Source organism: Giraffa tippelskirchi, chromosome 5 (genome assembly GCF_054371585.1).
Source record: "Giraffa tippelskirchi isolate mGirTip1 chromosome 5, T2T-mGirTip1v1.2.pri, whole genome shotgun sequence".
Classification (NCBI taxonomy): domain Eukaryota; kingdom Metazoa; phylum Chordata; class Mammalia; order Artiodactyla; family Giraffidae; genus Giraffa; species Giraffa tippelskirchi.
This window is the reverse complement of record NC_137279.1, coordinates 142,936,483-142,960,289: the sequence shown is the minus strand read 5'-3', so window position 1 is coordinate 142,960,289 and position 23,807 is coordinate 142,936,483. Positions and strand designations below refer to the sequence as shown.

The window sequence follows — 23,807 nt, the reverse complement described above, 5'->3', positions numbered from 1 at the left end:
TTGACTATGCCAAAGCCTTTGACTGTGTGGATCACAATAAACCGTGGAAAATTCTTCAAGAGAGGGGAATACCAGACCACCTGACCTGTCTCCTGAGAAATCTGTATTCAGGTCAAGAATAGCAGTTAGAACTGGACATGGAACAACAGACTGGTTCCAAATCAGGAAAGGAGTACATCAAGGCTATATATTGTCACCCGGCTTATTTAACTTATATGCAGAGTACATCATGCGAAATGCTGGGCTGGATGAAGCACAAGCTGAAATCAAGTTTGCTGGGAAAAATATCAATAACCTCAGATATGCAGATGACATCACCCTTATGGGAGAAAGTGAAGAGGAACTAAAGAGCCTCTTGATGAGAGTCAAAGAGGAGAGTGAAAAAGTTGGCTTAAAGCTCAACATTCAGAAAACTAAGATCATGGCATCCAGTCCCATCACTTCATGGCAGATAGATGGGGAAACAGTGGAAACAGTTGCTGACTTCATTTTTCTGGGCTCCAAAATCACTGCAGAGGGTGACTGCAGCTATGAAATTAAATGATGCTTGCTCCTTGAAAGAAAAGCTATGACCAATCTAGACAGCATATTAAAAAGCAGAGACATTACTTTGCCAACAAAGGTCCATCTAGTCAAAGCTATGGTCTTTCCAGTAGTTGTGTACGGATGTGAGAGTTGGACTATAAAGAAAGCTGAGTGCCAAAGAATTGATGCTTTTGAACTGTGGTGTTGCAGAATCTTGAGAGTCCCTTGGACTGCAAGGAGATCCATCAAGTCAATCCTAAAGGAAATCAGTCCTGAATATTCACTGGAAGGACTGATGCTGAAGCTAAAACTCCAATACTTTGGCCACCTGATGTGAAGAACTGACTCATTGGAAAAGACCCTGATGCTGGGAGAGATTGAAGGCGGGAAGAGAAGGGGACAACAGAGGATGAGATGGTTGGATGGCATCAGAGACGCGATGGACATGAGTTTGAGTAGTTTCCGGGAGTTAGTGACGGACAGGGAAGACTGGTGTGCTGCAGTCCATGGAATTGCAAAGAGTTGGCCATGACTGCGTGACTGAACTGAACTGAGCTGATGGCGATTCCTTCGATGGATATGGACAAAGCCAACTGAAAACCTTCTGAAAAGGATTCAACATTCCAGGTGCCGTTAAGAATATTTGTGATTCATAGGAAAAAGTCAAAATATCAAATTCAGAAGAGTTTAGAAAAAGTTGATTTCAACTCTCATGGATGACTTTGAGGGGTTCAAGATCAGTGAAGGAAGTTACTGTAGATGCGGAAACAGCAAGGGAACACGAATTAGAAGTGGTCTCTGAGGATGGGAATGAATTGCTGAAATCTCATGATAAAACGTTAATGAATGAGGAGTTGCTTCGTATGGGTGAGCAAAGAAAGTGGTTTCTTGAGATGGAAGCTACTCCTGGTGAAGGTGCTGTAAAAATTGTTAAAATGACAACAAAAGGTTTAGAATATTGAATAAACTTAGTTGATAAAGTACTAGCAGCTTTTAGATTGACTCCAATTTTGAAAAAATTCTACTGTGGCCAAAATGCTATCAAAGAGCATTGCAAGCTACAGAGATATGGTTCACAAAAGAAAGAGTCAATTGTTGCAGCACACTTCATTGTTGTTTTAAGAAATTGCCACAGCCACTCCAGCTTTCAGCAATTACCATTCTGATCAGTCAGCAGCCATCAACACTGAGGCAAGAATATCCAACAGCAAAAAGAGTACGACTCATTGAAGGCTCAGATTAGCATTTTTTGGCAATGTTTTAAAGTTACGTACTTTGTTTTAGACATAATGCTATCGCACACTTAATAGACTATAGTATAGTGTATGCACTGGGAAACCAAAAAATTCATGTGACTCACTTTATTAAGATGTTTGCTTTATTATGGTGGTCTAGAATTGAATTCACAATATTCTCAAGGTAAGCCTGTATTATAGACTCTACAGGGCCAGCTTCATGAGCATGCACCTTGTGCCCAAATAGGACCCCACACTCAGAAGGGTCACACTTAGGATTTAGTGCTCTGAGGTTGTCTTTGAAATTTTAGATGTTTATCTTTGAATATGTGTTCCGAGTAAAAGTAGTCGGACAGTGGAGCCTGCACTAGTCTTGGAGCCTTGCCTCATCCACTCCTCATGTCTCTCTGCTTGTATCCATGGTGGGCTCTTGGCACCTCTTCTCCTACCTCCTGATGCCATTTAACCTTCTTCCTACCCCTGGACACCTTTTTGCTCCAACTGGATGGCCAAGCAGTTAAGAGGGGAGGGTGAGGGAGGAGGCCAGCATTCTACTGTCACCTTAGGCTTCTGGCTGGGCAATGGGCCACAGCAGCAACACACGCAGCAGTCTAAGATGCATGCAGAACCCCACTGCTTGGGGTGAGGCGAGCACCCCAACTCAAGTAGGACTGGAGTGTAATGGCATGTTTAACAACTGACTCTGGGGGGCTTCTTGCCAGCTCCTGATCTAGGAACCGAGTGGGTTCCTTCACAGAGGCTGCAGTCTCTTAGAAGCTGACTCTGTCATGGGTTGGAGCAATGGACCTGTAGGGATATTTACTTCCTTGCCCAAATTGACCAAGAGACTACAAATGCTGTATATGTAGTTAATAAGAAAATATAATGAATATGCTACAGGAAAATACTGCAAGGTCTAGCCTTGGTATTAAAAAAAAAGTTAATAGCATTTATTTTATAAAGGAAGCTGAAAATGAATTGTCGGTCTAGAAAAATGAAGTAAACTAGAATATATTTTAGTATACTATTCAGAAGTAATCTAATATATGGCAAGTTAATTGTCAGATTCTGGTGCTACTCTGCTATGTCTGAGAGTTTTCAATCAAGTAGAAAGCCAATTTCAAGATTACTCAGATTGCAACTGATTAGTCAATCATTAATTTTGATCAGCGACCTGGGAACCACTGTGATATGATACAATGTCATAACTGTTAATTTCTGGTATTTTAGGAGTTGCTCATTTTCACCCAGATAGACCAAAATGTGGAGGTAGTATGAGGAATAAACTTTCTTTTTTCCTTTTGTTGAACCAAAAAATTAAGCCTCATGTCAACATCACCCACTGTAACTCTCCCTGCATACTGTTCCCCCCCTAACCAAACCCCAGTCCCACCTTTTTATTTCTCTGCCTGGAACTCTAGGTCTTCCCCAGGAAAAGTGTACCAGGAATAACTGCAATATTCTACCACTCCATTAGGATTTAGTGTAAGAAGTATACAAATACTTTATATTTGTGAAATACACAATATTTTGTGAAAAGCAAAGGGAAAACTTGAATAAAAAGTATTCAAGATATAATGGTATAAAGAACTGGAGCCTGATTTTCACTGACTCGGCTTATCTTTCTTGGCAGAATATAGAGAATACAAGAGATATGTAGCAAAATGTAAGGATTTTATCACACTTTGTCTGTAGAAATGCTTAATTCAGAGTATTGAGTGATATTTGACTATCATCAAATCAAAGACAGGAGTCATTTTTAGAGATACTGTGGCTCTATATAGAGATGAAAAAGTCATGTCCAGTGGACTTATAGATCAGGCAAAAGGCCACACAGTATCAGTCAGAATTAGAACTTCTCTTAGCCCAGTGCTTTTTAAAAATTTTCTTTACCTCCCCCTAAAAGATTCCTCTACAATTCCTCATAAAAGCTAATCTTCACATGCATATTTTAGTTTTAGCTGGTTATAATGGAATATTAAATGAGCTTTTCAGCCATAGTCTCTAGTTAAATATTATTTTAAATGAAGTAAGATGTTATCTGAAGTCTTAAATTTGTAGCACTACTTTTAATTAGTAAATTTAGGCATAGTGTTTAGGGGAAAAGTTATTTATAACATTTAGTTTTGGTTTCAAATAAGAAATAGTGAACTTTCTGGATAGCTTACGTACAAACTAATTTTATGGTATTTAATATGTAAAAATTTAATTTTTTTGAAGGAAGAGGAAGAAAATGAAACCTTTGAACTGAGCAGGGAATATGAAGAATTAATCAAACTGAAAAGGAGTGGTTCTATTCAAGCTAAAAATTTAAAAAGCAAGTTTGAAAAAATTGGACAATTGTCTGAAAAAGAAATACAGAAAAAGATAGAAGAAGAACGAGCAAGAAGAAGAGCAATTGATCTCGAAATTAAAGAGAGAGAAGCAGAAAACTTTCATGAGGTATATATATATATATAGTTTTATATTTAAGTTATAGTACAATAATAACGAATTTAACAGAAGTAACAATGACTTTGAAATAAGTGTTGGTACTTACAATTAACCATCAGAGTATACAATAATCTGGGCACTAATAAAGAGCAAAATCACATTAAGATCTCAAGACTTTGAAAGATTTCGCTATTCTAGTATTGTTTCAAAATGACTTTGGAACAGAGAATGAGAGCCTATAGTGAACATCAAATGGTTCACTCTAGCAAAAACAGCTCAAAAGTAAATACTTATTGGCACAAGTTTTACTTTGAATCAGTAGGAACCAGTGTATATTTGAGTTAAACTCCAGGGATTATTCATACCTACTTTCTTACTTAAAGATGAGGCCAACAAAGCCTATGTTGTCAAAGTCATGCTAAATCATTCAGGAACAGAGCCTAAATAAAAATTTAAGTGACATGAATTTAAGTACCTCCATATGTAAAATAAGGAGGTACTCACTAGATGACCGTAATATCCCTTACAGTTTAAGGACTAGTTCCATATGAATATAGGTTTAAATAAGATCTGGAAAGCTTATTGTCCGAATTGCCATTTTGTTGTATTTAACACATACTCTTCTAAAAATTCATTCTCGGCAAATATTCAACTATAATACAAGTGTGGGAATTTGGGAGGGCATTCAGAGGAGATGGCTGAATAAAAATGCTGAAACTATGGGCAAACTCCAGAACTATAAGCAATTCATTGACACGGAGAATGCGAGCACAGCAAAAGGTATTGAAGACACAAGCATCAGCAAGATGAACCATCTCAGATGCCATGTTAAGCAACTTTATTGGGGTGCACCGAAGGGATTTTTAAAACATGGAATGATATTATCAAATAGGCATCTTCACTGGAAGATCATGTTGAAGCTAAAGATGGTTTTGGATTCATGCATTAAAAAATTATTTGAAAGCCTACTAAGTTCCAGGGACTCTTCTGGACAATGGGGCTACACTGGCAAATAAACCTGCGTAAGTCCTGGCTCATATGGTGTTTAGAATCATCTAACAGGTGGAGGGATGTAAAATAATGACTGGGAAGTAAAGTCACATGGTGGAGTGGAAAATAGTTTCCAAGAATTATAGGTGATAGGATAAAAAGTTGTAACACTAGGTGTTGTTAGCTGAAGGGCACCTTCCTTTTTTTCTGGTTAAAGGTAGTGAAACCTCAGAGCAGTCATACCTAGCCCTATAAAATCTGTAGCTAATTAAAGAAATGATGTTGGTGGTTTCTTGTTTTAATACTGTTACTGGCTCTCTTGTATAAAAGGACATGAGATTAGGACCTGGCTGACTCTCTAACCCATGAGGATGTCCTGAGTTGAGTTTCCTGTGAGGAACCTGACATTCTTATCTCAATAAACTAAGGCTCACTGAAATATTATATTAGCATAGTTTTGGCAGAGTATAGTCAACTTCCAGGATAGGACCTGTCCCTTCTATCTGATCGTTTCAGGTTTCCTTCTTTAGAAAATACCTTCTCTTTATATTCCAGACATCTTTCAAGGCCTAACTCATTCATGTAAACTTACCTAAGAATTCCATCCCAGCTCCTGTAGCCCTTAACTGCAACAACATTTGGTACATAAATCACTTAACTGCCTAATAGTGTTTGATTTTCTAGTTAGATTCTCCAGAGCCATTCTTTACATTCTCTTTTATCCCAAATTCACTGCTTAATTGTATTGCCTGTAATATCCACATGCTGGGAGTACCAATGCCGTACTAAGAATGCAGCTAAAGAACAAACATCATTCCATTTATAACATAATTCTCAGTAGATCCATTTCCTGTTAAAACTTCTAACCTGGCTTTACAGGGATTCAAGGCAAGGCAACTGTACTTAATAACTGTAAGACTGTTCATAAACGTTCTCCCAGTTAACTTTTACTTAATTTTCTAAAGGCAGGTTTTAGGTAACTACATAAGTAAAATTTATGAGTTTACAAACTTTTATACAAAAATCTAGAAGGCGAGTTATTAAGTGCGAGGGATTTAGTCAGAATAGTAGTTGTTGTACTTGCTGAAATATACTATCCTGAAGATTTGTTAAGCGAATAACATTAAATATTCAGTGTGAACAAACAGGTCCCTTTTTCTTTCCATGTAACTCTCAGAAAAGTCTGTTGAGATAAAACTGCAGTTTATTAGTTTGCTTGTTAAACAAGCAGACCATTGTTTAACATGTATTTTTTACCCTATCTTTTAAATATAACAATAAACAATCGTATCAATAAAATTCATTAGCAATAATGGTAGTCTTGGTATGTTTATCAACTGAAGGCTAAATAATGGCATGAACAATAGAATTTACCCATCAAGTCTCTAATTATGTCTGATATCTTAGCATTTTCCAGTATCAAATAAAAACTGGATTCAGGAGAAACAGGAAAACAACTTACTTTTAACTTCTATATTCATTGGAGCTGTGGTGCAACACTTCAAACTATAAAACATTGATGAACCAAAAATTTTTCTGATACAGGCAATTATTTTATAGCTTATTTCAAAATTTTATTTGGTTACATAGGATATCTGGAAGTAATTTCCTCATCGTACTTTGAAATACAAATGGTGAGATTTCTAGATAAAGTCCCAAGAGTCTAAGTAGTTTAGAGACAAAGAGTCAACTACAACCAAGGTTATTTTTGAAACCATGGGTTAACTGTACTCACAAGACCCCATTCTACTAAAACTGCTCTCAAAGGCAAGTGAGTGACCTCATCACCAAATTGGCTTTACAGACTCACTACCTGACAGTTCAAATTCTCTTACATTACCCCTTTATTTTCATGGCTTTCTCTTACCCCTAAATAAGTTGACTCAGAACTGTATTTCCTGTTTCCCCAAGTTTCAGTCACTGCCTCTTTCAACAGTTGTCTTCCTATTTTATTCTATCTGTAAACATTCTTCTTTGCCATTGCTTATCGATAAATTATTTACTGGATGGAATTCATCTCAGTTATTAACAAAAAAGGGTGAGGAAGAAATCATGAAGTGGGAAATAACAAAATTGCATTACGTAGTAGGGTAAAGAGTTATGTGGAGACTTTTATGAAAGTATTTTAGTTAATTGTTAATAGCATATGATTTCCTCATCCTTTTCTGTTACTCAGTACTATTAACAAGCACTGAGATTTGGTTGGGCAAATAAAGGACACTAGGACTCCAGAGACAATGTGTGATATTTACACTGGGAGAACAATTCCAACTGATAAAGAGTATTTCACAAATGAACTTTCATCTTTCCTAAACTGGGGGATAGTCTGCAGTGTAGCAAATAGCATAACCCAAACATGTTAATTATCTTGTGCCTAGACATCTTCAAAACTATTAACATCTTAGTTCTTGTTGGTTTTTAGAAAGTAAACAATTCGTATTCTTGGCCCCTTTTTGTAAAGGAGGAAGATGTTGATATTAAGCCTGCAAAAAAAAGTGAGGCTCCATTTACTCATAAAGTGAATATGAAAGCTAGATTTGAACGTATGGCTAAAGCGAGAGAAGAAGAAGAACAAAGAAGAATTGAAGAGCAAAAATTACTACGCATGCAGTTTGAACAAAAAGAAATTGATGCAGCACTACAAAAGGTACCAGGCTTTCATATCCTTTCCTTTCCAAAGATGATCTCTGAAAAACAATGAAATTTAAGTGGAGGGATTAAAAAAACATTTTAATAGCTTTCAAATCAGTGAAATGTTAATGTAAAACACACTTTATAGTAAGCACACTTACATGTTCTTTACTTTGGGGGAAAATATATCTACCTCCAAATTCTATTACTAAATCACTCTCCTGAAAACACGATTACAGTATAAATGCCAACCTGAATGCACTTATTTTAATACAGAAAAGAGAAGAGGAGGAAGAAGAAGAGGGTAGCACCATGAATGGATCTACCATTGAAGATGAAGAGCAAACCAGATCAGGAGCTCCGTGGTTTAAGAAGCCTCTAAGAAACACATCAGTTGTAGACAGTGAGCCAGTTAGATTTACTGTTAAAGTAACAGGAGAACCCAAACCAGAGATTACATGGTGGTTTGAAGGAGAAATATTGCAGGATGGAGAAGACTATCAATATATTGAAAGAGGAGAAACTTACTGCCTTTATTTACCAGAAACTTTCCCAGAAGATGAAGGCGAGTATATGTGTAAAGCAGTGAACAGCAAAGGATCTGCAGCTAGTACCTGTATTCTTACCATTGAAAGTAAGAATTAATCACTCTTTGAATCTAGAACTTTCATTCTACTTAAAAATTTTTTCCTAAAAAAAAAAAATCTTTTTTCTTCTTCTCTTTTTTAGCTGACGACTACTAGGTCCCCTTCCCTCTCTTTGGACCCTCTCTCTCCGACTTTCTTACTACATCCATCTTTTCTGTGGCGGGGCCAAAAAAGGAAACTGGAAGTGCCACTGTGTTGACTTCTTATTCCTTTCCCTAACAGTCTTCAAAACACAAGATCATCTAAAAAATACCTTTTTCCTTTCCAAAAGAGCACCAGATTCATCACCCCATTATGCAGTGTAAGTTAATATGTAATTTAATGGGGCAAAGGGGGGAATTTACTCAATTATTCTATCAGAACCTATTACAAATGATGTGTATTTTTCATGTTTACAGCAACTAAGTTTTAAAGAAATTATAAACAGACACATTTTGCATGAAAAGATTATCATTTATGAACTAGTCACACCTAAAATTAGTCTGAAATAGATGAGTTAGTGAATTTGGAACCTATCAATTTAAGTGGGCTTTCCCCCTCAGTAGTGTTATCATTTTGGTTGTAGTTTCAAAGCCTTTCTGGGGCAGAGAGATGAGGGGGTAGGGTTGTCATTTCTCCCTCTATGCAGAGAGAACACAAAACAAAACAAAAATTAAAAGACTTTTAAGAAACTGCCTTAGCAAATCTGATGGATACCACTGCCTAATACGGAATGTTGGGAATATCAAACATGTATTTTTCAAATCTGTGTAATATATACTCAAGCTTATAAAAAGCAAATTTATGTTGTGACTTTCCTGAGCAAATTATATTTTAATGAGAAAACTTTGTATTAATAATAGTTCATGCAGGAGAAAACATAATCAAAGATTTTCAGATCTAAGAGAATTAGATTTAGGGGAAAATGGCACAATCATCAATTTTGAGTTTTTAAAGTGAGTTTGTAAATAATTAGCTATCATGTTCTATTATCAAGTTGTTTTATATTTTAGTTTTCTGGAAAACAGTTTTATTTTACAATGTAAACCCATAATAAAGTCACTTCTGTATTTAAGAAAGAGACAAACACTCCTTTATAATATTCACCAATGTACATTTATTTTTTTTTATTGAGGAAACCATATCAATACAAAATTACAGCAATCATGTACCCCTTTACATACAATGGTATTAAAGCAAACTAAACCACAGTTTGTAAAGTATTCAGTTTACCTCAAGTCCAAGCTGCATCTCCCTAAGACACTGTTCCCATCACAGTAGCCATTTTAAGCCAATCTTCTTTTTACACGGGTAGTTTCTGTAGAGAACACTTTTCTCAGGACGAAAATGCATTGAGCATGCATAAGAAAAAATATATATATGTGCAAATACATTTATGAGTTCCTATAAGGGGTATCACTGAAGAAAATAAAATCCCGGGACTTATTTGCTTTCTTAAAAGCACCAATTAAAAAAAATCCCTCAGAAGTTTATACTGTGGCAAGAAAACTCTTGTGACTAAACAAAAAATAAGGTTATTTTCAGAGTCAAAATTATCTTTAGGTATTGTTAAAATACATTTTAAAGTGAGGCAGAATTTTCAGAAAATAAAAAGACATCTTTATTAACTAGTAATTTCTACAACCTTATTCTAAAGAACATAACTTTGCAGGTAGAAGTGGTTCTTCTCCTGGCAAGAGTATTTAAACAAACATCATCACTTCTGAATATATTCCTATCTTCCTCTTAAGGTACTGTTTACTCCTACACAAACCCACTCCTGTAAATTAACTACTCAGGTATTTGTCTAAGAATATATTTTACAATGCTCATAAACAACTAGTATTAAATCACTAATTTTAGTATGAAAACCATTTTCATTTATTAAAAATAAAAGTATACTTCCCATTTCTAAGAGAAACATCAAACTATAAGAATTCTAATTATCACCACACTATGAAATCTTAAAAACAAAAACATATTGTCAAGTTTAAGTGCTAAATAAATCAATTTCAAGCCAAACATTGTCTCTACCACTCCTAACACCACTGCATTCAAATCAGCTGGCTCACCTTTTCTGCTTTCCATTTATTTCAAGGTTAAGATTAGCGCCATTTAAAAAATGCCTGCAGTATCAATGAAGGCTTATGCTAATGAATAAAAAAAATTCTCATGAGATAGAAACAATGCCCCAATATCTATTAGCATTCATATGTATTTTCTTTTATAAAAATGCAAACTACAACTAAGCAAAACTTGACTGGCTCTTAAGGTTCAAAGAGCTCCTTTATATTATCAATTTTAACATTGACTATTAAAACACATACACACACACATAAATGTGGTGCAATAACTATATAACTTTCAAAATTTAACATTTCATGGAACATTTAAGATCAAGTGAATAGCACTTTAAAATGAAAAGTGATCAAAAGCAGGTACAGTACACCCTGTATCATATTACGTATGGGAAAACATTTCATTTTTCTCAGTTACGATTTGCCAATTTTACCTTCTACATTGAGCCCTTCTATGGTCCATGCTCATCGGCTCACCAATGGCATACACTCAAAGGATTCCTCTTTATGGGTAACTATCTCAGGACCTGATTTTATGAGCTATGATTTGGTGCTTGCAGCATCTTCAGCACTGTGTGTGAAAATGAAGGCAGTATTTTTGAATATTTTTCTTTGTTGCAAAGATAAGCAGGAGTTTTAAAAGGATCAGCACATTTTAGAAATCGAATAAACAAAACTGATATGATGCTGCTTTAATACATTCATCTTAACTCAAAATATTTACCAGTTAAAATTATCTATAAGAACACACAAACATTTAAAACTGGCAAAAAATAAAATAAATGCAGCGTCAAGTTATTAAAGGATTATAAATCAGAAAAATATTGGTTGCTATACAGATTATGAAAGGTTATTTGCTATACAGTTAACATTTCACTGATGCACATGCCTTTTATCAAACATACTGCCAGTATTTCTTTCGGTGTATATAAATAAGAGTTAGGAAAACTGAGTTGTATTAAGAAAAAAAGGTCATAATAAAACTCTGACCCATAACGTCCTTACTGAATTGCTATAGTTCAAGAACAAGAAAAAAAATAAAGACTCCATAGCTTTGGAGGACAAAGAAAATGTCTTGTCAATCATAAACAGACTGTGAAGGCTGTTGAGGTTTCTGACCAAATGATCTCCTACATCTTGAAAACTATGTAACTTTCCTTTTAAAATTCTAACAATTTTTCTATATTAGGGAAAAGATTATAAAAAGTTTGGATGTAGTTTAATTACAGCAGCAATCTACTCATCATTTTCTTGTTTTAATAAAAAGAAAAATCAAAATAAAAACATCACCTAGAAAAGTAAACAGTTGTTTGAACAACTTACAGACTTTCCACTGAAATGGTAGCATAAATAACAAAATACATTTTGGGGAAGCAGTAGCAGATTGCTTTTGAATACACAACCACAAAAACCTCACAGGGACAACATTAATGTACTGAAATATTTATTTATATATGTCCTTAGGTTGTGCTTACCTGTTGCTTTTTGCAGCAGAACCTAAGGTGGAAGGTCTGGGAAGGCACTGTGAAGTATAAATAATTGCACTGTTTGCAATTAATAAAGATTTTAAACCTTAAATGAATCAAAATCAACAGCCTCCAATTTGTGAGTTATGATACTGAATCCAACTGAAAACTCTCTCTTCAGTTTAATTAATAAATGCACCACTTTCCTAAAAGGTCATCTATAAAACAGTATCATGCAAAATACTGAAACTGTTCACATCAATACCCTACTCTTAAACAGATAACTCCTTAACTATTAAAACTTCAAACTAGAACTACATATCCATATCTAAATAAGGGCAAGGGAAGAAGTCAGTCTAGGTTCTATAAGATAGTCAAAAACATTTCAAAATATCTACAATGAACTGTACCGCTATTTTCTACCCTATAAATAATCTCAACATTTATGTCCTGTACATCTTCCTTTTATAGTATATTCAGAACAACAAATGGTGCTCCCCTACCAATGAAAGAACTAGTATATATATTTAGGAAATGGTATTAAAACCACTACATTGCTTAATATTTGCAAACTGAAAACCACCCTGTCTGATACATTTCAAGTCTTTCATATTAATATATAAGATATGCATATTTTACACTGCAAAGCAATATATTTTAGGAGCACCAATAAGTAATACTATTCAACTTTGTTAATGATGAGTTTTCTTTAGCTATAGCTAAAGCATATCAAAAATACTTACCCATTAAGCTCACTTAAAAAAAAATACAGACCTATGAATATTCTATGTTAAATTAAGAAGCAGTTATGGTTTCCAAGATATAAGCACTGTATTCCAACATAATATTCAAACAAAGTACGGCATTTGCATTATGTGGAACATTGACAAAAAGATACTGTTGCAGTTCATCAATTTGTCATTCTGATGTACTTACAGTGCAATGCTCCTTGAAGGAACACAATCAAGGATGATACACAGCACAGTCCTCCTCACCCCTACAGAGCTAGTTCTATACTGGCTGGATCAAACCTGCACTTCAACAGACAATGGCAAGACAGACTGTATTTGCATGTAGTCTAATATATTAATATGCAAAGAGCCAACAAATATGCAAAGAGTAAAACAATGGATTTCAACAAAATATCAGAACTTCGGCATGAGTGTTATAGAGTAATAAAATGATTTCAAGTACATAAAAAAATTAAGTTGATTCAATGATTGGACTTGTGCATTTACAAAACAAAGCTTATCTATACTGCAAAAAGGAAAAAAAAAAGAAAAAATAGCTCAAACATTTTCATACCGCAATAATGTTTCAATGGCAGATGCACTGTAGCTATACTTTTTGCATACTATTCACTTTTTCTATCCTACATTTAGAAAGAAACACACTAATATTGCATACCTTGCAAGAGCTCCTTTACATGAAAAAAAAAAACTGTTCTTATTATAGACTACTCATATTTACTATCTGAAAACTGTTCAAAATTAGTTATGCTGAAACAGTCTTGGAAATCAAGTAATTATCAAATTAAAAACAGAAAGGTTAACTGTTATAGCAGCAGTACAGGTCTGAAACAGTGGTCATGTATAAAAGGAAATTTCACTGTTAATGCAATGGAAGTATGCCAAAAGATCATTGTACACACATGCAGTTTTTAATCAAACAGAAGGAAAAAAATGAAGATATCAGGATTACTTGTGCTGAAAACAGCCAAATACAATAAATGGAAAAGATCCTCCAATCTACTACTATACTGCAAGGGGGAAGAAAACATGCCAGTGTTTAAAAACTCAAATTAATATTTCATGGGGAAAGCTTATATATTTGTGTATATGTATCTTAATTTATCATTACTAAGAAATTATGAATTCTTTAAATACCCACATATCCAACTTACCGACACAGGAGGTTTCATATCATTTATTGTAAAGCACAAAACAGGCATTTTAAAAGTGAAAGTATACATTGAAAAAAGTACATTTATATCACAAAGCATTAACCACATAATAGTTGCAAATACATTTGCTGGAATGTGTACATCTACACTAAATACTAAAAACAAACCAATTTTCATTTCTACACAGAAATATTAACCTCCTATCAGTAGTGATAGATATTTTGTACATTTTCAAAAAAAAGAAAAAAGAAAGGAAGAAAGAAAGAAAGGAAAAACACTATTTAAACCAAAAACAAAATTAAGATCTTCATCAAGCCGTCTGCATCCATATATTTAACAAAGGTTTTTTTCCCCCACACAATGAAGCAAATACTGTATTGTCCACTTCTTATTATTGGCCCTGTGCAGAAGAGATACATAAGAAATACACAAAAAGTTAAAGAAAATCCTTTAAATGGAGCTAACTCAGGAGTGAATCCTCTAAGAAAGAAAAACTGGTTAATATAAATGGTGATGGCTTCTTGCATGATTTGCAAATCCCTGGGGGAAAAAAGTTTATTTTTAAAATCAAAGGCATTATAGAAATATTCAGCACTCAGATGCCAGAAAGCATTATAAAAAACAAACAAAAAACCCAAACAATATACCACAGTACTTCATTTATAGTTTTGCCAGATAAAAATTTTAAAGGCAAACAGAATCCCAGACAAAAGTAAACATGCATAGAACATGACTGAAGATGAAATCAACACATTAGCAAATTTATTATACCTGAGGTGCTGGAGGATGCTGTGGCATTCCCTGGGGACTTGTCTGGGCATAGTAGGCTGCTTGTTGTCTATAGTACTCAGCCCAGGCTGCACTATAATCTGGCTGACCACCTGGTGGAGCACCAGTAGGAGCAGGAACTGCTTGACCTTTTGAGAAAACAGAACAACTTTGTTGCTGTAACCACAATTAAAAGCCCCAAAGAATCTCATTTCTAATAAAAACAATACCTTGCTTCTTGTAATATTCCTCCCAAGCCTTTGAATAATCTTGTGTCTGCCCTTGTTGACCTAAAAAAAACCCCCTAAATTTTAATACAAAATTATATCCACTGTAAGTACAGGTTATAAAGACAAAAGCACAGAGGGTCAGGATTGCTCCTGTTCTATTTTTAATATTCCTTAGTGTCAAAAAACTACTCTGTAATTAAAAAATCAAAATGCTCTTTAGTTTCTTTTTGCTATACTATCATAACTTTCAGTTCTTTAGCATTACTCTTAAATAAAAAACAAAACTACCTACATAGTTTCTTGATTCAGTTAGTTTTTATAAACTATTCATATTCTAAATTGAGTCTGAAACATACAGTCCACGGTTCCCCAATGGTTATGTTCAGAGGAATGAACGGACCACTATTTTTTGTAGTTTTCTTCTCCATTCGGATTTGTTACACTACAAGCTTTAAAATAAAATGAAAATCTTCAGTGAAGAGAAAGAATATTTCTTGAGAAACAAAAACCCAGTTAAAAGCTATTATTTTAAGATATGGCCAAGATTTGTTGTTTCCAGATTAGTAACCTATAAACTATGTATAACACTAATCTTCAAGATATCTTTTAGTAAGATATTTAAAGTTTTAATATGCTATGCCCAAATGATAACAATTTTATTAAAAATAACCTGATGCAGGACATAAAGAATAATCACTGCTAAAGAGGTTCTAAGCAACAAAATCAATGAAACAGAGCTCAACAGCTTTCAGAAAGAGGTTTTTCTAGGCGACTTTCCTGAATTAAGAGACTAAAGAGACATAATCAAACGTAACGCATGAAACTTGAATGGGCTCTGCATTAAAAACAAACAAATAAACATAATGACACCTCACTTCTCACACACAAGTAGCTACAAGGCATTTTTTTCTGACAACCAAGGAAACTTAAATATTATTAAAAATTTATTTAGAGCAACAGCTTGCAACTTATTTTGAAATGGCTTGGGCACCAAAACAAGTATATATATACACACAAAGTACATATGACAAACTTTTTGAAAAGGGTGAATCTGGACAGAAAATATACATATGGGTGTTTGCTGTACTAGTTTTCCAATTTTCTGAAGGTATTAAAAAAATCAAAAGTTGGGGAGAAAGAGAACATAATTTTTCCTACTTAAGTCCTTTATTTGAACAGAATTTATTTAGTTTGTAATTCATTTGGCTTTATGAAGTTATGACAGCAAGACAAAAAATACTCAGAGAGAGCCGTTTTATGTTTGTTAGATGTGCCAAGAAGGCAGTTTTAGAAAATAGTCTATCACCATCACAAAACTGGTTAAAGAATAAAAGCAACTGAGGAAATAAAAACTGAAGATGTATGACTTAAAAAACACAAGAAACTCCCCCTACTTATACAGGCAGCAGCACAGAGAAATCCTATATTCTGTTAACAAAATTATCACACTTTCGTATTCCATACTCTTAAAAGAGGAAGTGAATTTAATATTTTGATTTTATGAGGAGACACAATTCAAGTAAATCTAAAACCAGTTTCAGTATTCAGACAACTGCCAAATGTTCTGGTACCAAGAATAAAAAACCACACAAAATTGTTTTTTTTTTTAAACTAACTGCCCACTGGAAAGCCTTCTGACTTGAGGCCAAATTTATTTAAGGCAACAACAACGTCCACTTCAGGTTTAAAAACAGAACTAAACCTCATTAAAAGATACTCATATTTTAGAGGGGAAAAAACTACAGTATCATGGAGACATATGAAGAAAATATCAAACTCAAATGTTCACTGAAAAGACACCCGCAACTCAAATATTTCTGTGGAAACCTGAAAGTATACATATTAAACTCTCGAAACATAAACACGTGGTTAAGTCATCAACATCTGACACTCCAATCTTGAAAGCATCCGTAGAAAAACTCATTCCACTCCTATCTGAAGAGCAAATGTGATTCTTTTTGCTCAGCTGAAAAGTAGGGAAAGAACTCTTCCCATCTAATCTGTTTATGTTTTGGCTCTTCCTCTAGCCTCTTGCCCTTTGGAAAGGCATGCACTTAACTTGTTCCCTTTATTCTTTTCCTCAGTTCAAAAAGTGTTTTCACGTGAAACAGTTTAGTTTATACTTCAATAGAACATTACTTAACATTTAACATTTATATATAACTTGACAATCTATGAAGTCTTACCACCCTAGAGTTCACATGCAACATTTCATTACAGCCCAAGAAACAGTTCTGCTTGAATAGATTCCACCCTCAGATACCTTTATCTTTCCCACAACCACTCTCTCCTGGCTCTTTTAAAGGCTTAAGGTATCATATGCTAAGGGTTTAGAGTTCACCATATCAATGCTTAACATTAAAAGGGCCTCCCTGAAGTCAAACTTATCCCAAAATGTCGTCACTTACTCTCTTTCAAATAGAAACTTCCTATATCTCTATTTGGAAGCCCTGTTTCTCTTTAGGGAGTTTACTTCTTAGAAAAGTTCCCTTTCGTTCTAGCTTCAAAAGCACACACATCCAGATTACTGTCATTCCTTATATGGCAGCAATTTGAATTTCTTACTTTCTTTCATTAACCCTCAAGAATCTCATCTCTAAGAATTTCTCTCCTAAGTTTTCTTTGTGCTAATTGCAGGTAATTTAGAATTGTCTTAGAAACTAATTTAAAAACAACTCATCTGTTTTCAACAGAGGTCTATTTACTAATAAGCAAACAAAAATCTACAGTGTTATTGGGGATTTTCTTAATAGAAAAAGCTGAAAAGGCTTCAAAGTCTGGGACAGTCCTCCTAGTATGGTGACAAGGGCACTGGATGGAAATCAGGACATCCAGAGTCCTAGGGAATCCTACCTCTGCCACTTGGAAGAGTAAAAATCTCTACAAATAAGGGAGTTGATTTGGAAATAAAGATCACTGTCTCTCCCTGGTATTCTAGTACTCTTTTCTTTCCCTCCTATTTAAAAACATCAAAGATTCAACTGATAAGTTTTATCCTTTAAGGTCTCTTTATTTGTAGCTATCCTAAAAAGGTCTTAAGAACAAGCAATGCACTTAGAAGAAATCAAAATGGTTAAGCAATCAATCATCTATCAAAAAAAAAAAAAAATCCAAAACAAAACTTCCACAGGAAAAATAGACCTTGTAGCTATCATTAAGGGAGAAGGAAATGGCAGCCCACTCCAGTGTTCTTGCCTAGAGAATCCTGTGGACAGAGGAGCCTGGTGGGCTGCTGTCCATGGGGTTGCACAGAGTCGGACACGACTGAAGCGCCATAGCATGCATGCATGCATTGGAGGAGGAAATGGCAACCCACTCCAGTATTCTTGCTGGAGAATCCCAGGGACAGAGGAGCCTGGTGGGCTGCTGTCTATGGGGTCGTACAGAGTTGGACATGACTGCAGCGACTTAGCAGCAGCAGCTATCATTAAAGATCACCTAACATTATTAAGATCTACATTTAAGGGGAATCATTTAACCAGTTCACTTTGCTCATAAAATTAACAGCTTATACTTGCAGTGCTACAGAAAAACAACAAGTGAAAAGAAGGCAAGGGTTAAGGAGGATCTTCATTCAAACATAGTGTTTTAAGTTATTTCTATACCACCTTTTCCCACAAAGGTTTTAAGACAGACCAGCAGACTATCTCTATAATTAGAATTTTATACAGCAGTCAGCAGGGAGAAGAACACAAACAACTTTTTAAAAAGGCAAAGTGAAATGTCTACCCTTAAAAAATAAAAATTTGAATGGTTAGACCTTGGAGATTATACAACACATTTTGGGTGAGTAAAACGTGAATTTATTAAATACCTAAGTCTACCAACAAGGTTTGTTTTTACCCAATTTCAATATTAATGTAGGGATCATATAAAGCATACTGCCCATTGTGAAACTACAACTCTTTAACCTTTAGTAATGACACTACTTCATAAAAACTAGAGTGACTACAAGTCATGACCACTGTGTCGTTAAGGAACAATTACTAATAGCATTCCCAGTTATTCTCAACAGTATTCCAATTTGGGCAATAAATTGTGTGATCACCCTAATTACAGTATTGTCTTCAAGTATTTTTAAAATTTCATTTTGGAGAATTTTAGTTGTTGTAGGTCTGCCTGAGATAAGCTGGGTCAAGCTGAGCCACAAAAACATAAATTAATGAATTTGTTACAACCTCAGGAATAACATACAGCATGACTTTTATGGAAAGCCTTTCTAACAGGAGAAATTATTTTTCCTTTTTTTTAAAACACAAATTAGTTGTGTAAAACATTCTTATCACCAGTTATATGTTCTTTTACATAAAGATTAATAGAATCACCATTCTGGAAATTTTTTTCTGTGAAAAATGGCAAACATTCTTTGGCAAATAATAATCCTGAAATTTACACTGAGAATCAATCACAAGTAGACTTGTTATCTTATGATAAACCTATCACTAATAGATACTTTCAATATCAGTGCAGAATGGGCAAGTTTACTTGATTAGCTTGCTTGTCATTTAATTTTAAATGACTAAGAGAATAAGCACCTGAGAAACAACCAGATCTATCCAGAAGTACATCATCGGATTTGAAATGGTCCCTGAAATATGCAAACTTAGGAGACAGGTTTGGAACTTGGGCCTTCTTAAGAGCTCCAAAGTCTGGTTCCACCACTCTGTGGTTGTGTGACTTGTTTCCCAATCCGTACATGTGTCAGTGAACAGACAGTAGCCCCCCCAACCCCCATCCATGGTTTTGCTTTCTGCAGTGAAGTGACCTAAGGTCAACCATGACCTGAAAATATTAAATAAACAATTCATAAGTTTTAGACTGCACATCATCCTGAATAGCAAGATGAAATCTCATGCTGTCCCTTTGCCTGGCATATCCCACCCATTAGTCACTCAGTAGCCATCTTGTTTATATAATATTGACTGTCTTGGTATTGCAGTGCTTGTGTGCAAGTAACCTTTATTTTACTTAATAATGGCCCTAAAGTGCAACAAGAGTGATTCTGGCAATTGGGATATGCCAAAAAGAAGGCTTTTCCTTTAAGTGAAAAGGTAAAAAGTTATCTATTTAATAAGAAAAAAGTTGTATGCTGAGGTCGCTAAGACCTACAGGAAGAACAAATCTATTAAACTGTGGCAGAAAAAAATTCATCGAAGTTTCGCTGTCACTCTTCAAAATCCAAATTACAGCTACAGTGTGTGACACATAGTTACAGTGTGTGACAGACACATGGTTGGTTAAGACGGAAAAGGCATTAAATTTGGACAAGGTATTTTCAGAGGTCATTCATGTTCACTTTCATTCAATATACTATAATTGTTCTATTTTATTAATGTTGTTATTCTCTTACTGTGCCTAATTAATAAACCTTATAGTAGGAAAAAAGCATAGCACATATATAGAGCTCAGGATGATCTGCACTTTCAGGAATCCATGTGGGGAAATACTTAGAACATATCCCCCATGGGTAAGGGGGGCAGGGAACCACTGTATAGTTCACTCACAGGAGTTTACAATAATATACTTGCAAAGTACTTTATTAACAACTGTACTCTCCATTAGAATATAATAACCAGAAGGGCAGGACTCCTAGGCGTTATGCCCACAATCACATTCTCAGCATCTATTTCTATGCTTAGCATGTAATATATGTTCTATGTTTATTGAATGAAGACAGCAATTCTATGTGACTGTTTTTCCTTTTTCATATATGCAAATGTTATTTAAGTAATTAACTTCCTCTATCACTGTAGGTTACTTCTGTATCTGTTTATTTTGCAGCAAAAAATAATATTGCATACAACCAATTTTTGCTTGGTGCTCTATATTTTAGTTTCAATTAGTAAGTGGCTGATCAATAGGTTTAGAAATAAAAAAATTTCTTAACCACAATTTAAATAATGATTTGTAATGACCATGATACTTCTGAGAGTTCAGTGATTTTGGAATGTATCCTTCTACATGTCAAGATTTTAAATTATTGGATGAAAGAAGTCCAAGGTACTAACACCATGGAAAAAACATGCTTTTTATCAAAACCTTTACCCTTTTAGTGTGGTATTTACTGAATATTTTAATTTAACAAAATGCATAAAAAATGAAATGTAGAACATACCCATTTTCTTGTAGTACTCTTCCCAAGCCTTGGTATAATCAACCTGTCCAGCTGGAGCTGGATTCTGCTGATCTCCTTATTCAAGAAAAACATTAAAAAGTTATGATTAAGGTTTTTAGAAAGCAATTTTGGCCCTGTTGGGTTTTTTGTGTGTGTATGTGTGAGAGGAGTTGGGAGTAGTCTGTCATGGGGAGTGAGGGGAGGGAAATGCTGTGTGGTAGTGGCATCCTTGCTGGTGCCAAAGACTCAGGACTTGGGGGGAACAGAGCTGGTGGGCAGAGAGATGGTCTATCTAGTTAGAAGAGTAGTTACATTGAGCATATAAGTGAGTTCACTGGTCAAATAAGAAAGGAAAACACACTTAAGATACCAGGTCTTTCACCATGTATAAGCATGGAAAACAGAAAAGCTAGGAAAAAACTTTCAAGTCTTAGAATGGAATTGCAGGTTATATGAACATACAGTTTAAAAACTATATACACATATGGATACTTATGTATTTTTATATGTATGGCACGCATGCATGTAAATTCATTTCCTAGCTCTGCACACTGAATGGAGCTAGTAGCAATAACACCTCAGTGGCAACGAACACAACTATTTAGCTTCTAAATATCATCATCTACTAAAAGAAATCAGGGCTCCTTGGATAAATGGCTAATTCAAGGGCTGGAGCCCCAAAAGCACAAAGCAAGCATCTTATTGTGCAAGAAAGCAGGAAAGTGCTTAAAGAAATGACAGGTATGTCAAAAGAATACAGGAGCCATCCTGAAGGTGCTCCTGACTGGCCAATCCTAGGGCAATCTGGCTAAGTTTAAAATATAACCTACTAAATCCATACTGACATAAAGAAATAAACAGAAAGAAAAGGAAACCTCTTTCTTATAGTAAAATACCACCTAATAAATGTAGAAAATGATGGAAATAGAAATTATCATATTTATAATTGAATTAGGTAGGTACTATCGGAGAAGGCAATGGCACCCCACTCCAGTACTCTTGCCTGGAAAATCCCATGGATGGAGGAGCCTGGTAGGCTACAGTCCATGGGGTCGCTAAGAGTCGGACACGACTGAGCGACTTCACTTTCACTTTTCCCTTTCATGCACTGGAGAAGGAAATGGCAACCCACTCCAGTATTCTTGCCTGGAGAATCCCAGGGACGGCGGAGCCCGGTGGGCTGCTGTCTATGGGGTCACACAGAGTCGGACACAACTGAAGTGACTTAGCAGCAGGTACTATCAACGAAGGCTGAGGCCTTCAATGAAGAACAGAATCCTAAGTTTACCTGAGAAATCTTAGAAAGTTTTCTAAGGAAGTTTAGCTGTGGTGTTATGTTTTGATCAGAAAGGTAATTCTCTTTGCTCTAGTAGTTTTATAATTTGTACTAGTTCTTTATTTCTGTTGTCATTTGTCTTAAAAAAGTTAAAATTATAAATCACGTCTAATCAAACTGAATTGTAAAACTTCTCCTGTGTCTTTAAGGAAAACAATAAAATTATCCCATTTGTCCTGCCAGAGAGAATAGAACAGTGGTATAATCACAGTATAACTCCCCTGCTGCTACTGCTGCTATAACTCTCCAGACAATATTAATTTCAAAGACAAAAACAGTGATTTTATAGAATCTTGGCAGACCTCATTCGTTTTTTTGCAGTATTCTTGCCATACTGTATGTAAGCAGGAACCCTGATCATGACTTCATCTTCATGAGAAAAGGTTGAAGGGACCTATAGTTGACTCATAAGCATCTCACAAAAGGTCTGTACTCTTTTGAAAGAAAAAGATAAGAATTATTTTTCATTGGTGAAAAACTGCTGGAACAATTGGAGAAATGGAGTAAGGGCTATTATGCCTTGGGATAGTAAAATGTATCAGTGTTGATTAACTGATTATGAATGCTGTGTGATGGTTATGTATTTTTTGAGAAACACAGAAAGAAGTACTTAAGGGTAATGGGCCATTAAGTCTACACTTTGGTCTTAATGATTCTGAAAAAGACCAACGACAACAGATATGGACACATAAGTAGGGTAATGGAACAATTGGGGGAGATACACATTTAACAGCTAGGTTATCTGGGTATTCCTGGTAATGTATCTTATAACTTTCATTGGTTTAACAGTTATTTCAAAGTAACTTATTTTTAAAAAGCAAAGGCTACTTACTTAAGCTATTAACTGAGTTATTATAAATATGGGGGTATTATACACTGATGAACTTCATATATAATTCCAAACACAAGTTTTCACTTCTATATACAAAATAAATTCTTTAGTTACCATAGTTACCTTGTCCATTGGTTTGGGTTGTAGTTGGTGCACCAGCAGGAGCTGTAGGTGGTGGCTGTGCTTGTTGCTGATAATAGTGAGCATAATAAGCAGCCCAAGCTGCTGAATTTGGATCCGTTCCTGTTTTAGCTAGAATGAACAAAAGTTCTACATTTGCATCTAAAATCCATAATCAATTAATCACACACACACACCTCTCTAGCAAATAAACAGACCTTCAAGTTAACTAGACATTAAAAAATCGTAGGTGGAAACTTCCAAATTCTTCTATTATTTTTACTGCCACAAGTATCTTTTATTTTAGAAAACTGAGGCTCAGATAAGTTCCTAGAAAACTAGCCTGTGGCAGAGTTGGGATAGGAATGAAGATCTTTTGGTTTCAAATCCAATGCTTTGTCTCAAACCACCCTGTGTGGTTTTTCCTAAACCAGATTTGCCTCAAGCACAACAGTCCTTATGAAGAATTTCCAGGGACTAGGCCATACAAGAAACAATTATTTTATAATTATGAACTGT

The 23,807-nt window shown here is 34.9% G+C and overlaps 2 protein-coding genes across 82 annotated transcripts in view; one reads left to right on the top strand and one right to left on the bottom strand.

Annotated features, from left to right (window-relative positions):
• The window catches only part of NEXN (nexilin F-actin binding protein), a 56,079-nt gene extending 46,560 nt beyond the window's left edge, over positions 1–9,519 (top strand). For 21 of the 43 annotated variants that reach the window (XM_081491771.1, XM_081491787.1, XM_081491763.1 and 18 more), the window contains 4 exons: positions 3,981–4,202; positions 7,645–7,830; positions 8,091–8,448; positions 8,544–9,519. In XM_081491771.1, coding sequence (XP_081347897.1) covers positions 3,981–4,202; positions 7,645–7,830; positions 8,091–8,448; positions 8,544–8,557 — 780 coding nt within the window. In that variant the 3' untranslated portion in view covers positions 8,558–9,519. Of the gene's footprint in view, positions 1–3,980; positions 4,203–7,644; positions 7,831–8,090; positions 8,474–8,543 lie in introns of those variants that run through there. The other 22 variants (XM_081491775.1, XM_081491766.1, XM_081491773.1 and 19 more) reach the window with 3 other exon arrangements.
• A 14-nt stretch (positions 9,520–9,533) lies between these two features.
• The window catches only part of FUBP1 (far upstream element binding protein 1), a 34,283-nt gene continuing 20,009 nt past the window's right edge, over positions 9,534–23,807 (bottom strand). For 4 of the 39 annotated variants that reach the window (XM_081491721.1, XM_081491723.1, XM_081491729.1 and 1 more), the window contains 5 exons: positions 23,292–23,420; positions 21,001–21,075; positions 14,659–14,804; positions 11,994–12,040; positions 9,534–11,089 (listed from right to left, as the gene is read on the bottom strand). In XM_081491721.1, the coding sequence (XP_081347847.1) occupies positions 11,059–11,089; positions 11,994–12,040; positions 14,659–14,804; positions 21,001–21,075; positions 23,292–23,420 (428 nt within the window). In that variant the 3' untranslated portion in view covers positions 9,534–11,058. Of the gene's footprint in view, positions 11,090–11,993; positions 12,041–12,793; positions 13,021–13,894; positions 14,428–14,658; positions 14,805–14,885; positions 14,946–21,000; positions 21,076–23,282; positions 23,421–23,807 lie in introns of those variants that run through there. The other 35 variants (XM_081491722.1, XM_081491724.1, XM_081491730.1 and 32 more) reach the window with 16 other exon arrangements.